Source organism: Manacus candei, unplaced genomic scaffold (assembly GCF_025592945.1).
Source record: "Manacus candei isolate 608988 ecotype Guabito, Panama unplaced genomic scaffold, ASM2559294v1 h1tg000094l, whole genome shotgun sequence".
Classification (NCBI taxonomy): domain Eukaryota; kingdom Metazoa; phylum Chordata; class Aves; order Passeriformes; family Pipridae; genus Manacus; species Manacus candei.
This window is the reverse complement of record NW_026138142.1, coordinates 1,249,794-1,264,896: the sequence shown is the minus strand read 5'-3', so window position 1 is coordinate 1,264,896 and position 15,103 is coordinate 1,249,794. Positions and strand designations below refer to the sequence as shown.

At 39.9% G+C, this 15,103-nt stretch overlaps 1 protein-coding gene across 1 annotated transcript in view; it reads right to left on the bottom strand.

The window, feature by feature from the left end:
* RHEB (Ras homolog, mTORC1 binding) overlaps positions 1-15,103 on the bottom strand; it is a 38,585-nt gene that overhangs the window by 11,686 nt on the left and 11,796 nt on the right. The window contains exons 2-4 of the mRNA XM_051768314.1: positions 8,522-8,593; positions 3,373-3,440; positions 177-259 (exon numbers count right to left, since the gene is read on the bottom strand). Of these exons, the coding sequence (XP_051624274.1) occupies positions 177-259; positions 3,373-3,440; positions 8,522-8,593 (223 nt within the window). The remainder of the gene's footprint in view (positions 1-176; positions 260-3,372; positions 3,441-8,521; positions 8,594-15,103) is intronic.

The window sequence follows — 15,103 nt, the reverse complement described above, 5'->3', positions numbered from 1 at the left end:
CCTGTGGCATTTGGATCTGAGTGGACATTTCTGAAAAAGCTTTAATTTTAATTTCTATTGTACTTCTAAGGGAAAGAGATATTAACTGAATTATTCACAGATAAAGAAAACATAGCAGAGGCAGGAGCTAAACCCAGAAAACACCTAAACCAGAAGAACACAACAGATTTTATTACCTTTTTATTGACGTGACTGAATAAACAAGAATGTAGCCATTGATGTCTATGGAGTACGTCTGAGGAAATATGGAGTATTCATCCTGTAGAAGGAATATTGCATTTAAAATTAAGGTTGCCACAGTTCAGAACTTGATGCTATCAGATCACCATCAGATAAGCTGGTCATATTTCTAAGACACGAGGTGCATTCTATATGGGTAGTACTTTCAGATTTTTTTTCAACACAATGTCAGATGTGGAACCTTTACCAAATTAAGAGAAAGCTAAAGTCAGTCTGTATACTGTACAATTTAATCTACAGCTTTTCTGTTTTATTCCCTCTAAGACTATGGATGAGCTGAAGCTATTCCCAATCCTCTTATCCTGCTTAATTATCAGTTTCTATTAGTACAAAACATCTACTCTGTCCCACCACTAATTAGTAACTACGCCTCTTATCTTGCTGGTGATACATTTCAAAATCCTAATTTCACCAGCTGACAACAGGATCTAGCAGTTTGTAATTTCAAGTGACACTGATCACATCTAAATTACCTAAGGGGTCTGTTAGGAAGTGATTAATTGTGGCTTACTAACTAATGTTTATCAACTAAAGATGCAAGAAATACAGTTATTAGATGCTATATGACAACTCTAAGTTTACATTATATGACAAGTATTTAAAAAAAACAAACAAAACATCAGAAACTTCATCACTAAATTTACTACCCCTCTAGAAAAGGAACTGACCAAAGAGGCAAATGAAACACTCATATATTGCAGGTAATGCAACACAAACACTAGGAATCCAATGTTAAAAACCTAAGTTGTTCCAACTCATATTCCCAGGAAAAATTTCCATTTTGACAACAGACATACTTCTTAAGGGATGAGTTCTCAAATTGTTAAACCTGTGCTTCTGAAAATGTTAATTTTAGCTTAAGATCAAATAACCTCTCTGTATATTGTCATGGCTGAACAGATGGAACAGTGCAATCACACAGCTTAAATCCAGACAACCAAAAGGAATCAAACTTCCCTAACTGGCAGAAGAGGAAAAACTCTTCATAAATCAACTTCACAGATCCGGCCAAAAAAAGTTTGAAAGAATAACACTTAACAAAAGCTGCCCTTATTTGCCTTTATTGCTACACACAGAGGGCAGCCCTCCCCCATCTTCTGTGAAATGCTAAACTGCCACTCCAGTGGGATGTGTAATCCCAAAGTCAATAGAGGAGGCATCCAAGCTGGTCTCAGTGTAAAACAGGTGAAAGTGCAGCTCTGTTGCTTGACTTTACCCGGAATTCCTCAGGAATTCCTGGTAAATCCACTGGAATTTGGTGTTAGGTAAGATTTCCTTTTGCACTTCTCTTCTGTGACCCCGTACCAAGACTCCTGTTGAACTGAACTGCACAGAGCTCAGGAAATAACCATGACAGGTAAAGAGACACAAGACAGAGGAGGAGTACCAAGAAAAATAAGTGCCATAACCTCAACTATTTCTAATTCATGACTTAATTTTTAGCTTGTTAAGAGAAGGAAGAAAACCTGCCAATTCCCTGGAACTTGTGGGTCAAATTAAGAAATTTGTCAAGTGATATCACAATGTTGCTACAACTCTTGTACTTTTTTTTCAAAAGTACATAACAAATCTACAATATAATCCTTGCTGTGCTGTATACACATAAGTACTCCCTATGGACCATTAAGCAAGACTGACTTAAAAAAGAAATCTGTCCAAGCCACACCCTCCATAACCCCAAATCATCTCTCCCCTCTAACCCTGTGAGCCAGAACTCAAAGTTCAAGTCATTCCACGAAGAATTAAATTTTAAAATAACAACAGGCTGGGAAAGAAGCTATTTTGGCTCTAAAATACTGTATAAGGTTAAATCAATCCTCAGCAATAGAGGTATGTTACTGGTGAGTTACAGTGCCTTCCCAGAAGGCAATTTCCCCCTCAAAGAGAAATTTTTTCTTTTATCACTGAGCTGCACAATCGGAGCTGTAAGGCGAGTGCACTTACAATGGCACAAAATGACACCTATGGAGCTTCCTCTGCTGCTCACACTTCTCAGCCTGCCCCTCTCTCACCCTCACTCTCCTCTGCAGAACAATCCCCATCAAACAATCCTGCCCCAGAACGTGTGGCCAGTACTGTGCTCAGACAGCTCATAGTTCACACGTGTTGCTGATGAGCACCACAAGCTGACACCACATAAATACAGCATGGTGCTCTTCAAAGAAAGCAATCAAACACACCTAGAAGGTTACAGCCCTTCTGAACAGTCCCCCAGCTATGAGCAAGTGTCCCACAGCTTTACAGTTCTTAAGTACTGGCAGCAGATTTTATAACACTAACGTTGTTTAACACTACTCACAGTTTGGTAAAACCCAAAGGCATCGTATGAGATCACAGAAGGTAAGAACACATAAGCAAAAAAATGTTAATAAAAATACAGGGTTTTAATGATCCCTGATGGTTTTTTCCCTCATACAGAGAGTTTCAAAAGAGGCAGCGCTCCCGTGCACGGAACATGCAGTGCAAGTTCAGCCAAGCAGCCCCATGTAATGAACACCTAGATCTGTATGTAATGAACACCTGCACCTCACAAAGCTCCCCAGCACACTCCAGGACACGTGTTCCCTGTCTCCTCCTGTGCTCCCTGTCATTACGGGGAGCTCGGACACACTCGTGAACCATCGCGCTAAAATGTAAACAAACTACAGCAGTTCATTGGTAGCCCAGTGAGTACCCCCTACATGCATTTCTGCCTACTCCCCATGACTGCTTCATGGACACAAGTCATGGTGTAGCCAGAGCACACACAAATAGGAAAATTCATGGAAAATTTCCCCATGGTTAACTGAAGTGACATTTTCCATCTAAAGCAAGACTCCTAATTTACTCTGTAAATATCAAACAAGCTACTTATGTACTTTTGGGACAGAGTTAAGGCAGTTCCCTCTTCCCTTTTTTAGACATTCATTCAATAGACAGGGAAAAAACAAAAAATCACTAACAAACCCCAAACCAAAGTCTTTAAACAAACCCTACAAAGAAAGTCTTTAGTGACTAAACAAGAAGTCAGGATAATTTTTAAGTTAACTTTCACCTCTGAATGCATGGTCACTATGAACTTAGCTCAACAGAAGTATGAATACCTATTGTCTTAACTCTGAAGAGAGATTCAAAGAAGGAAAGATAACTTACTTGGCCAGCAGTGTCAACCAGCTGAAGATGATATTCTTGGCCATTTACTGTGATCAGTTTTGTAAAAGCTAGAACAAAGAAGAAATACAGAAACATGTCAGAATTACACACAAGGAAGGGATCAGAAGTCACTCATCTGTGTCATTGTCAGCCAAGCCACTAAGAAAAAGAACTTTAGTTACAGGCTTTAAAGTAGCAATAAAAGGCTACATCGGGTGCTGTACTTTTAACTTGTCTGTTGCAGATAACAAAACTCAGAAATTTACTTTAAGATTTCAAATTTCAGGAGATTCCCACATTGGATGCAGCTGTTCCTCCTTTACTTTCTTAAAAGGAAAGAATAAAACGGGGGTTTACATGCATTTCTAAGAAACTTTGAGGCAACTGTAATTACTGGTAACATAAGACACTTAAATGCAACTGGCATCAAAGCTAAGTTTGAACTTACTATAAGATATTTTCCTCAGTTTCCAAGCAGTTTAGCACAATCAATTTCCTAAACGTAAATCCCATGAAGTAAGTGATCTTGATTAAGAAAAATAAAATAATCTTTGGGGGCTAAAACACACAGAACCACACTTATGAATATACTAAACCTAAATAATGACAATTAGCTAAAAGTTCACCATGTTGCTTTCACATCTGCTGTAGCTTCCAGCCCATCTAGTCCTCAGTCACGAAGCACACTCAGTCCCAAAAGTGATGAGAACTGCTTCTCTTCCTCGGATTCATGAAATGCCAACGTGCTGTGAGCTGAGGAGTCTTACTCAATGTTTGTGTTATGCAACTGCAAAAGCAAACAGTGTCACAGTTCTTGTAGGAATAATAATGTACTGACCAGAACACACAAACCCAGCTTTGGAGCTCTGCTTTGGCCTTCAAGATGCACTCCAGACACCATTATGGGACAGTTCTGGTATACTGAGTAAAGTTTGTGTTGTCTTCTGGTTGAGGTCATTTTCCCAAATACTACCAGTCCTAAAACCCTCACCTGCCACTGCAAAGACGAGCAGGGCAACAGTCAGGGAATGGGTCAGTGTAGTGTTAGCTAAGCTGTCCACAGCTTCCCAAAGCTGCACAGTTGGATGTTCCCAACCACACTGTGCAGTCCCCTGCCTACGCTTTCTGGGTTTGAACAGGGTCTCCCAGAAGCTGAAGTTGTCCAACTTTCCTCCTCCCCCAAAGGTCATTGTCCCATCAAGTCTCCACAATTTGAGCATTATCTCGAGCAAGTGGGCTGAAATAGCTGAAACTGGAGGTTTCAACCCACCTAATAAATCAAAGTACCCTTTCAAAAAAAAGGAGCAATTCAAACAGCAAAGTCAAGCTAACACAGAGTGTCCAAATCAACAGTGTAAAGCACACCCACAACTTCCATTACAATACCAGCGACTGCCATTTGAAATGGAGAATCAAAGCTCCTGACTTACCCTGGCCATCCCCTAACAAAGCTGCTTTAGCACATGTGCTGCTCTCAAGTCACTGTCTGGATGCTGTTGTCATTGCTGCACAGAAGTTTTAGGTTATAAAACAAGGATCCACAACAGCTCTTTGCCTTGGATGAGTACTGTGATGGGGACAAACTGTTTGTTTGAACAGATGTTAACAGGCAGCGTTGCTATAATACAATATCCCCGCTTTTAGTCAGAGGGAAAACAGACTCCTCTGGAGACACACTGCATTAACAGGTGTATGGAAACAACAGTCCCTCTCCAGTCTCTTGACACTGCACATACACATCAAAGCACTCTGCAGTCAAAGTAGCTTCAAGAGCATCATGAAGTTAATATTTAAAAAGGGATAGATGACAGCTTTTTCAGACTATTCCAGAAGCCTAGAAGAGACTCAGCAAAGACATCACCATCATCATCATCAGTACTGGAAGAGAGTGTGACACAGATAAGGGAAGGGAAACAGTGGAGGAGTCACCACAGAACTGTTAGTTCAGTGCAGAGCCCTGCAGCACTAAGCACAGCCCACTGCATGGAGACAGATCTGCTTCGATGAAGTCACAATTAATGACTTTCATTTCTTTGCTGAAGCTTTTCAAAAATATTCCCGGTTAAGAATTTCATCATCCGAAAAACCTACAAGTGTATTGATTGTGATCTGTTGATCCAGAGGAATCAACCATTTCCAATTCCGTCACCTACTATCCTGGGACATGTTGCCTTTAATTGTGCTGATGAGCAAGAAAAACAACAACAATACAATCACTGCACAGCCTGGCTCTTCCTGGTAGGCCAAGGACTGAATTCAGCAGGCCTGACCAAGCTCTGCACCCCTAAGTCATTTTGCATCTGGAAAATGCTGCTCATCAACTGGAACACGGATCTGGGAACAGGACATGCTCACACGGATCTTGGAACAGGACATGCTCACACTTCACAACCTGGAACTCCAGCGATCAGTGTTACCCTAAGATCAAGTACACCAGCATGAATGAAATGATTTGCATATGCAACTCAAATGACAGCTACTGTGAAATTCCTAGAATAGTAGGTCTTATTCCTATTGTTCAAGGCTTATACAACTTGTTCCTGTAAGAGCTTGACTATAGCTTGCCTTCTATACAATTTAGCTTTACACTCAGCATTTTGTGCAAGTTTTATTATTAGAAGACAAAAATTATAAAGATTAAGCTACCTGCAGTACTACCCTTTCATCAATGCTGGCAGAATACTGTAATAAATTTAAAGGACAATTTTCTGGAGACAAAACAGAAATCACACAGGTCAGTCTACCCTTCACCATGTACTTTTTTCCTAAGTGTAGACCCAACCACTAGATGAAAATGAAAAGGCTTTATAACCTCCTATAAAAAGCACTGGAAAAACGCAACATTCTCCAACACTGTCCCTAGTATAGGAACCTGGACTTCTCAACACTTTTTGCCAGCACTGTCCACCAGATTTGAAATTACAAGCTATGAAAAGTGTAAGAGTTGATAACATACTTTTTGTCTTATGACCCTGGATAGAATCAGAAATATATAATGTCAAAAGACTGGAATGATCAAAGATTTATAAAAAAAAATAATTTAAAAATATTAAGTACATGAGTCAAAAGAATTAGTTTATATTACACCCATCAAAACTAGTTGCAAATCTCTGTCTTATAAAAGATACCGTCCATAAATTTAAAATTTTTGTTAAATTAGAATGTGTTCTCTATTCCTTTCCTCACAGAAGCAATTCTAAAATATTGTCTTTATCAGGCATTCTAGGGCCTAAAGATGGGACAGATTTCCCACTGTTTTGGACCTCAGGGCATAACTTCTACGTTTTCAACCTTTACTTCCCAGTAATATGTTCTGATGCAAGAAGGGCCCTTCAGTTCTCTACCTTTCAAAAAGCAAATTCCTCCAGCCACAGCCACAGATCACAAGACTTACACCAAATGAATAATGCTGTTTGTTTTCCAAACAAATAAGAAATCAAGTGAAAAGTTAAGCCTTTTCAGGATGCCCCCGCCCAACAAGTCTTCATGGCCATGACATATTCCATGATTAGAATTCAGATCAAGCAAGCAGTGCAGACTACAAGGATTAAGTAAGAGAAAAATTCATCTGTGGTGTATTTTCATAGTTAAGAAGCACTACCAGGGTGAGAGACACAACTACAGAGTTTCTAACAGCAGTTACAGACAACAGGTAAAGGATGAAACAAGCTAAGCTTGTACCAAGGTGTCAAAATGCTACAAGATGACACAGACTCAGCATTTTGTAGGGACTTTTGACTCCATGTCAAATTTGTTCATTCCCATATAACTGCATAAAACTTAAAAAGATTATTTTAAATAATTTGCATTTATATAGAAGAGAGAGTAAAAATAACCTGTCCCAACTGACATTTAAGATTTAAAATACAGAAACTTAATCCTCAGTATTTAGTGCGTAGTTTTAATTTAAAACATACCTTACTTATAATTCTAGCAAAGTAAAAAGGGATGATGGAAAGCCTTAGTATGAATGACATCTGTGTAAGAGCTAACATTCAGATCATTCAGGTCAAGGGGTAAAATATCTACTCTGACTTGCTAAAGTAAATCAAGAGTTTCTCAAAAAGTAGCATTTGAATTTTAGTTCTAAGTAGTAAAATAATCCCGAGGAAAATATCCTGATAGTCACTGATTCGTAATTATTACCACATATAAATTCAAAAGAAACCCTCTTCTGCTGATTGCTTCATTCAAACTTACAGAGTATCACATAGGCTCAGCATCCTACTGCAGAAGTCCAAAACACTAAAACCACTGCATTTCAGAAGTCATTAAAATACAAGCAACTCCAGGGTTACAATCATGAAACCAGTTTTATCTGCCACACAATTAAAGTAAACCAGTATGATCAAGTTACTCAGAGTAGCACTGCAGTTGTTCAAGTACTTTATGACCATCTCTAGCTCAGAAAGAGATGCTTGGATTGTAATGAATACCAGGTAACTCACCTCTGAAGTGACTTTTTGCTCTTGGCAGCATTTTTAGTATTAATGTCTTTACCCAACCACTACATTAGCTATTCACAAAGGCACTAATATCAACAAAAAAAACCTGCTAAGAGAAAAAAGACACTTGAGAAGTCAAATACTCAGTATTTGCAGCAAGCTGATAGTGTACCAACCTTGCTATCAAACAGCTGGAAAGGAGTAATTAAAAAGTTTATCAAGTTATCATGGCCACAGCATGTCAACTTTCTAAGGTAGCCATTTAATTCTGACTGGTATTGATGGCTTTATGTTCAACTGGATATAATGACCCAATAAGAAATGTGAGACTCTGGAATACTCGTATATAGTGGCACATTTTCATACAGGTGTGACATATGTAAGTTAAAGTGCCCTGACTACATTAGGGGAAGCAGATGTCCAACAACATAATACAGTACAAGGAGATGCACTGTAGCCAGGTTCATTAGGTTTTCCTTCATTTAGTGCTAAAAGACAATTCAGCTGTTGGGAGAAGCATGTACACAGTGATTTCCATGCTGCAATGCTGTAAATGTTGGTTTAAAAGAGTAATAAGACTTAAGAGTTAATTAATGAGCTTTCATGTTAATACGTAAATGCCCACATAAGCAGTGTGTATATCGCCAAGGACTTCTGATAAGTTACTTAGGTACAGAAAAGCAGCTTGTCAGTTATTTACTTACTGTTCTCTATGGTTGGATCATACGAATCAACAAACTGTCCTTCCACAAACTGAATCGTCAGTGAAGATTTTCCTGTAAAGAATGGAAAAGAGAAATATGGATTGAAACAAGTCTTCAGGTTGTTATCACTTTACACTTACTAGTAGATACACTAATGTTTTATCTATCTAATAGCAATCTAGCCAATATGAGCTTTGTATGCTTCATTTAAAGTATCTGTACATGACAACTGACCTAGTTTTAAATTAAATGCCTATTCCTAGTAACTGGGTCTCCTGAACATTTAAAAAGCAGAGCAAAAGCTACTTGGTATGTGTTCTGCTTTTGTTTTAACAGGGCATAATTTAAACGACTCCTCCAGTTTAAAACAAATCTAAAAGCAGCAGTGTACAATCCTCACAGAACTAAATTTAACAAACTGCTATACTTGGAGGGTTTTTCTGTCAAGAAGCAAATAAAACTCAAGATCAGTTTCAGTCACTGCAAAGAAAACTTGGATAGAGTTAGCCAAATTTGGTTTGACTTGAAGATTGGACATATTTCCCATGACAAAAGGATGATCTCAAAATTCTTGAGACCAACATATTCTCCTATTAATCCTCCTACTGCCACACCACAACAGACCAGTGGATGCAGTATTTTAAGTAGTGACTGAGGGGGCATAATTGGATTTTTTTCCTTTGGAAGCCATTTAACTGCTATACTTTGGCAGACAACTTGATGTTCCAAATTTCAGTTAGAGTAATGCAAAACACCGAATTTAGTAGCAAATTGAAAAAAACCCCCAAAAACTCAGTCTTGAGAGATTTTACAAGATGGTGAAGGTAAATTAAATATTGACCATAAAAAGTTCTGCATTGACCTTTAAAGTTCTGCAACTGAAGACTTTTCAAGCATTACAATTTCCATTACAGCACATCCTTTACATTTGGGAATCTACTAGATCCTATTACATTATGTTTACTGGACAAATACACTCCTAAGAAGATTGCCAAGCTGCTTTTGGACATGAGAATATTCTTCATGCTCCTTTATATTCTTTTCATCGGCAAGAAGCACAAACAAAATATGACCTCAAGTTAAAATTTTGACTCAAGACCATCCGACTCAGTGGAAGCCTCTCAATGACTTCTTAAGTAACCAATGTTGTGGTGGAACTAAATAGTAAAATTGTTTTCAGGAATAAATTGCTTTGGATAAAGGCTGCCCACTTGCAGTGCTCAGACCACACTATGTTTAACTTTGCTGTAGAAAAGTACTTTCCTAAGTATTCCTTCAGGAGATACTAAAAAACAGTTTTCTATTTAATTTTCTGCCATGCTCAGTGTCATGAGCATGTGTATTCAAGAGTCATGCCAGCTCATTCAAGAAACAATGCTAAAAAACAAAAAATCCAGACAAATCCCAGAAAGACCAACTATCACCAAGATTTGAACGAGTTGCTTTTTCTCAGGTCATGTTCTTAGACACCATTTTCTGATCTTATCTAACAGCACCACTGAAGGTGTCACGCTCCCTGTGTATGAGTTGACAGAGGACACTGCACTTTAAACTGTTGCTCCAGCAAAGGACATTCGCCCTCCCCCCTCATTCAAAATCTTCCTAATAAGGACAGATTAGGGATTGAAACTGTGCATCCCAGGAACTGTCTGAAACTGTGTATTTTGGACAACACTTGGTGAATTTTCAAACTATTTCTTCTTCAGCTTATGAAGTTGCTACCCAGAGTTCATGCTTCCAGATTCTTTGCCAATAACAGCACATTACGCACTCCGTTTCAATACAAATTTAACTATTTCTATATTAGGCTGTACAATATCCAAGATAAGAAGAGCTAAGTGTAGCACAGATCATCACTGAACATTTTTCCTCTCCAGAAGGATCCTAAACTAACTGAAAGACTTGATTGCTACTGTCTGTCTGTGCTAAGCCTGGGAACTGAATCCCGGGAAGGAGTGGGAGCCAACAGAAAACGCTGCATTTAACACCCAGCTGTATTAATTACTGCTTTCCTCCTAACAGTGAAAGAAGAGGAAACAAAAACAGACAAAACCAGTGTTCCAACAACTCTCCTTCTAAATTCCTCCTGGCTTGGTAACAAGCCTCTCAGTAATGATGTGCTCCTGATCATAAGAGGATGCCTGCTTTCTTCCATGAGCCACAGGGAAGCTCTCCAGTCTCGGATTCTGCACCTACCCCCTGGGGATAAGTGCATGTAACAGTATCCCACTAAACCCAGGCTTCCAAAGTGGACATGAGAAATTCAAACCCCGGGTCATTAACACCCCACTGCCATGTCTCACCCATGACCAAGCTGCACTCAGAACCATGTAAACAACAGCTCGGCTTGAACTTTGTCCTACAGGTTTTATTCCAGGCCTTTGACCTATGCTCGTGGACAGGGCAGAAAATCAAGCTGACAATTTAGCTCCTATTTGCTCTTTCCCCAGAAAGATCAGGCAAGGTTTTCAGAGAGGATTGCAACACAAACATTATGTCCATGAGGCAGGGGCCAGGGAACTGCACACAACTAAATCTGCCAATGTGTTAACTCCACCTCGGAGCACGGCAGGGAGGAGGATTTGGGAAGACACCTCTGACTCCATGTGCAGACACCACTAGCACACTTCAGCCTTAACAGGATGAGCCTGACACCAGCAGCAAAGGCTTGATTACTTGATTACTCAAGGGTGCACACCTCAGAAAGGTTCAGCTCTAATGTGCCCTCATTTGGAACGCAGCCACACATTTTTTTGTTTGTTAAGCTTTTCCTTCTTGCATCCTCCACACTGGTACATTTAACATATCCACTGTACTCAAGTTTTAGGAAAATAAACATCCATTAAGACCAAAATGAGAAGTGTCAGAAGCAGAAGCAAGGCTGGGAGCTGGGTGCAGAGCCTTGCTACGGTAACTCCAAGCACCAGATGCTCCATGGCAGAGGAGTTACAAGCAAAATCCTCCAAGTTTCCTGACTCTCCCTCTCCCTGGAGGTAGAGGACAGAAGGGAAGGGCTGCGTGGAATGTGTTTTACGAGTGTTTAGAATACAAGTCCCAGGTGGCTGAAAGCTCAAGTTGTCCAGAAGTACCCAAAGTGTATTTGCATACACAATTCACTGTTTACGGTATTATGTGAGAGTGGTAAAAGAAAAGAGTTTTCCACTGTCAAAACAGAAAAGGAGCAGGTTTTCAGACAGAAAGCCAGTTCAAAAAATAAAGCTGTCGCGTTTCTGTTCACACCAGACCACTCACACCATGAAACCAAACGTCCCATAAACACTCTGTGCAATCACAGCACATCAGTTTGAAATGCCATTGCAACTGTCAAGGCAAAACAATTGCCAAATTGAGTTTTACTCATCTTTTTACTACTTGGACACGAGCTGTAGTATGTAATCTAGCCTTAAAATTCAAGCTTTACAACATCAGGCAATTTACCAAGCAGATGAGTAACTGAGCATGGGTGGGCTAAGAAACAGCTGCCTCCCTACAGAGGCCGTGCCCCTACTTTGCTGCACCACCACCTGCCCGCTGTCCCCGTCCCACATCCTCATTCTCCTTGCAACAGGCAGAGGGAAAGCCCAGATTCAATTCTCATAGGCAGCCAACTTCCCCCCAAACCCAGGAGACCAAAATGATGCAACCAGTCAGCGAGCAAGTCAAACAACAGCTCCACAAGCACAGCATTGTGCAAGCTCAGATGTGCAGCTGCCCTCGGACGTGGCATCGCACGCTGACAGCCACCAGCAGCACAGCCCAGTTCATCTCAACAGGAAAAATTTCTCAATGCCCAAAACCCTCCACACAAGCCACCAGCAAACAGTTTGTGGGGGGTCAAGAACAACAGCTACCGAAGAGCTGCAATTCTCTGCTCTGTTGGTGTGGTAGATGCATAGTTTCTTTAACTCATCTTTTTCTACTAAAATGCTTGCTTATGTAGTTTGCATAATCATTAAACACGTAACAACTGGCAGCATCTAATTCGCTCCTACCACAAGCCTAGCACCTTGCCTGAGTTAGCCTCTAGACTAACTTAGTAACTAGACTTACCTAGTTAGTCTTCTAGGTCTATTCGGTCTTACCTACAAAACAAACCAGTTCAGGTTTTGTCACAAAAGCATTCAACAAAATGAAATGTTGTCCGTCACATCAGATTAGGTAAGTCTGTCTGCGTGCTCAACCTGCAATATCTCACACACAGCTACACTCAACCCACTACACTGCACAGAGACGGAGTTTTCATACTGAAAAATACACTTGATTTAACTTGAACATTGGGATCTTTATCTTCTTTAATGCACAATACCAAGACAAACAAAATGGAAACGCTGGCATTCCCATAGAACAGATTATTCATCCTCAGAGCACAGAAGGGGACTGAACAACTTCTTGGAGCTGATGGAGGTTAACTGGGTAGGAAAGAGAATTACAGCAGCCCTCTTCAACAAAGATCTTCTCACAAGATAGCAGACGATCTCGGAACCTATCACTAGCTCATCATTCATCTCAGGCCGCATCATTACCAACTTTCTATGGTTAATTAAGATTTCCTCCCCCCAGGTGCTAATTATGGCTTTGTAGTTGCTATTTTGCTGATCATTGCTATGTAGTTTGGTGAATTATTCTAATGACTATAAAAATGATACATCTGGGTCAATAAAGAATTCTGTTTCTAAACCTCTGGAGACAGCAATGCAATGAGCAGTTTGTGTTTTACTCAGATGTAACTTAATTCTACTATTAGACTTTTAATCATGGGGAATTCTCACATACAAACACAACTACTTTGAGCTGTAGTTTTATTTTTGTAGCAATTTCCTTGTGATATCAACATTATGATACCAGGATTAAAAAATTATTTTCTGATGCTTACAGACAAAACTCTTGTTGGCACACAGAGCTCAATTCCTGCACTTGCTCATATGATACAAATGCTTGATTTGCAATAGAGAGTGGTGGCTCTCCTCTCCCAACATGCTGTCAGCTTTCCAGAGGACAGACTAAAGGTTATAATCCTGTAAGAGTTAAAGTCTAAGGACCTAAATGAGACATCTTTTGGTAACTTGATGAGGGAGCTCAAACATAGAAGAGCCCTTCATAACAAACCAAACAGCAGATCAACATTTCAACACAAGCTCTTTTTCAACTTCTATGGCACTCTGTCCTACTGCTCTACTGTTTCCTGCCTTCTCCTGATCTATTGTTATATCAGAATATAAGGAAATAAATATGACAGTCTACAGCATGCTTTTCTAGCAAGAACTATTTCTGCTGTAAAAGAAGAGCTTCCCATGGTGATCTGTAACACCAAAAGCACGAGCCTGCATGGAGATACTCATTTCCCTTCCTTCTGCATTGCACAATTTTCCTGAGGTTTATCAAAGGTATTCCTCTGCAAGCCAGAAGAAATCTGAGAGCAGTCATTTAGAAACAAAGCCAGATGGCTTCCTTTATTTTCTTCAGATTTCAAAGCAGTTGGTCAAACTCACAAACATATTTGCAGGACCTTGCTGGGGTTGGCAGCAATGAGCCTTCAAAACACAAGCCAAGAATCCTGATGCTATCTAGATCATGCTTTCTGTAAGGAAAGCAAGAAGAGAGTATGTGCTTTATTCCCTGATATTTAACAGCAGGCTCACTCCATCCTACACTAGTGCTCATCTCTCAGTGTTGACTTACACTTTTGTTGCAACGTATTAGACGTCCAAGCAAGTATGTGGAGAAAAATTCCATTGCTTTCCTGCAACAGCTCAGTTTTGCTTTCATTTAAGTCAGTAACCTCAGCAAAGGATTGTCAGAAGAAATGTTTTAGTTATTTTAGCACATAGTCCAGTTACCTCTGCTTGTCACCCTTGCTGGCAGAAAAACAGAGGGGGCCACTTTGCCTGCTATTTCCCTTTAAATGAGATAAACCAATTTTAATGCCACATGTCAAAGATGAAAAAGCTGTTACAAAGCTTAAAAAGAAAAATATCCAGAAAACTTCTGTGGCACACATCTCACCTGGCCATGGAATACACACATACATGGTTGCATTCAAGAAGTTTTAAATAGATCGGGGGAACTGCATCCTGGTGTTCCCTAACTACAAAGGAAATTCAGACACTCATACCCCAGACAGTCAACCTATATCTTCTCAGATAAATACCACCCTCTGTGTTCCCTTCAGACTTCCCACAGAAACTGTGCATCCCTGCAGCACCTTCCCACCTCCCTCCCCACAGGACAAGGCCTAAAATATTTCAATGGCATCAGTAGCCAGGTGGTGAGCAACTGCATTGTGCATCACTTGTATATTCTTTTATCATTATTATTTGCCTTTCCTTTTCTATCCTATTAAACTGTCTTTATCTAAACTCAAGAATTTTACCTTTTTCCCTGATTCTGTCCCCCATCCCATTTGGGGGAGTGAGTGAATAGCTGTATGGTGTTTAGCTGCTCACTGGGTTAAACCTCAACAGCTTCTAAAGGGAAGCTTATTAAGCTAAAGATCAGATCCTACCATTTCAGTTTATGAGACACTTCTAGGGAAAGAGCCTGAACTTTGTACTGATTTCCCCTCCAAAGAAGCAAAATTCAACT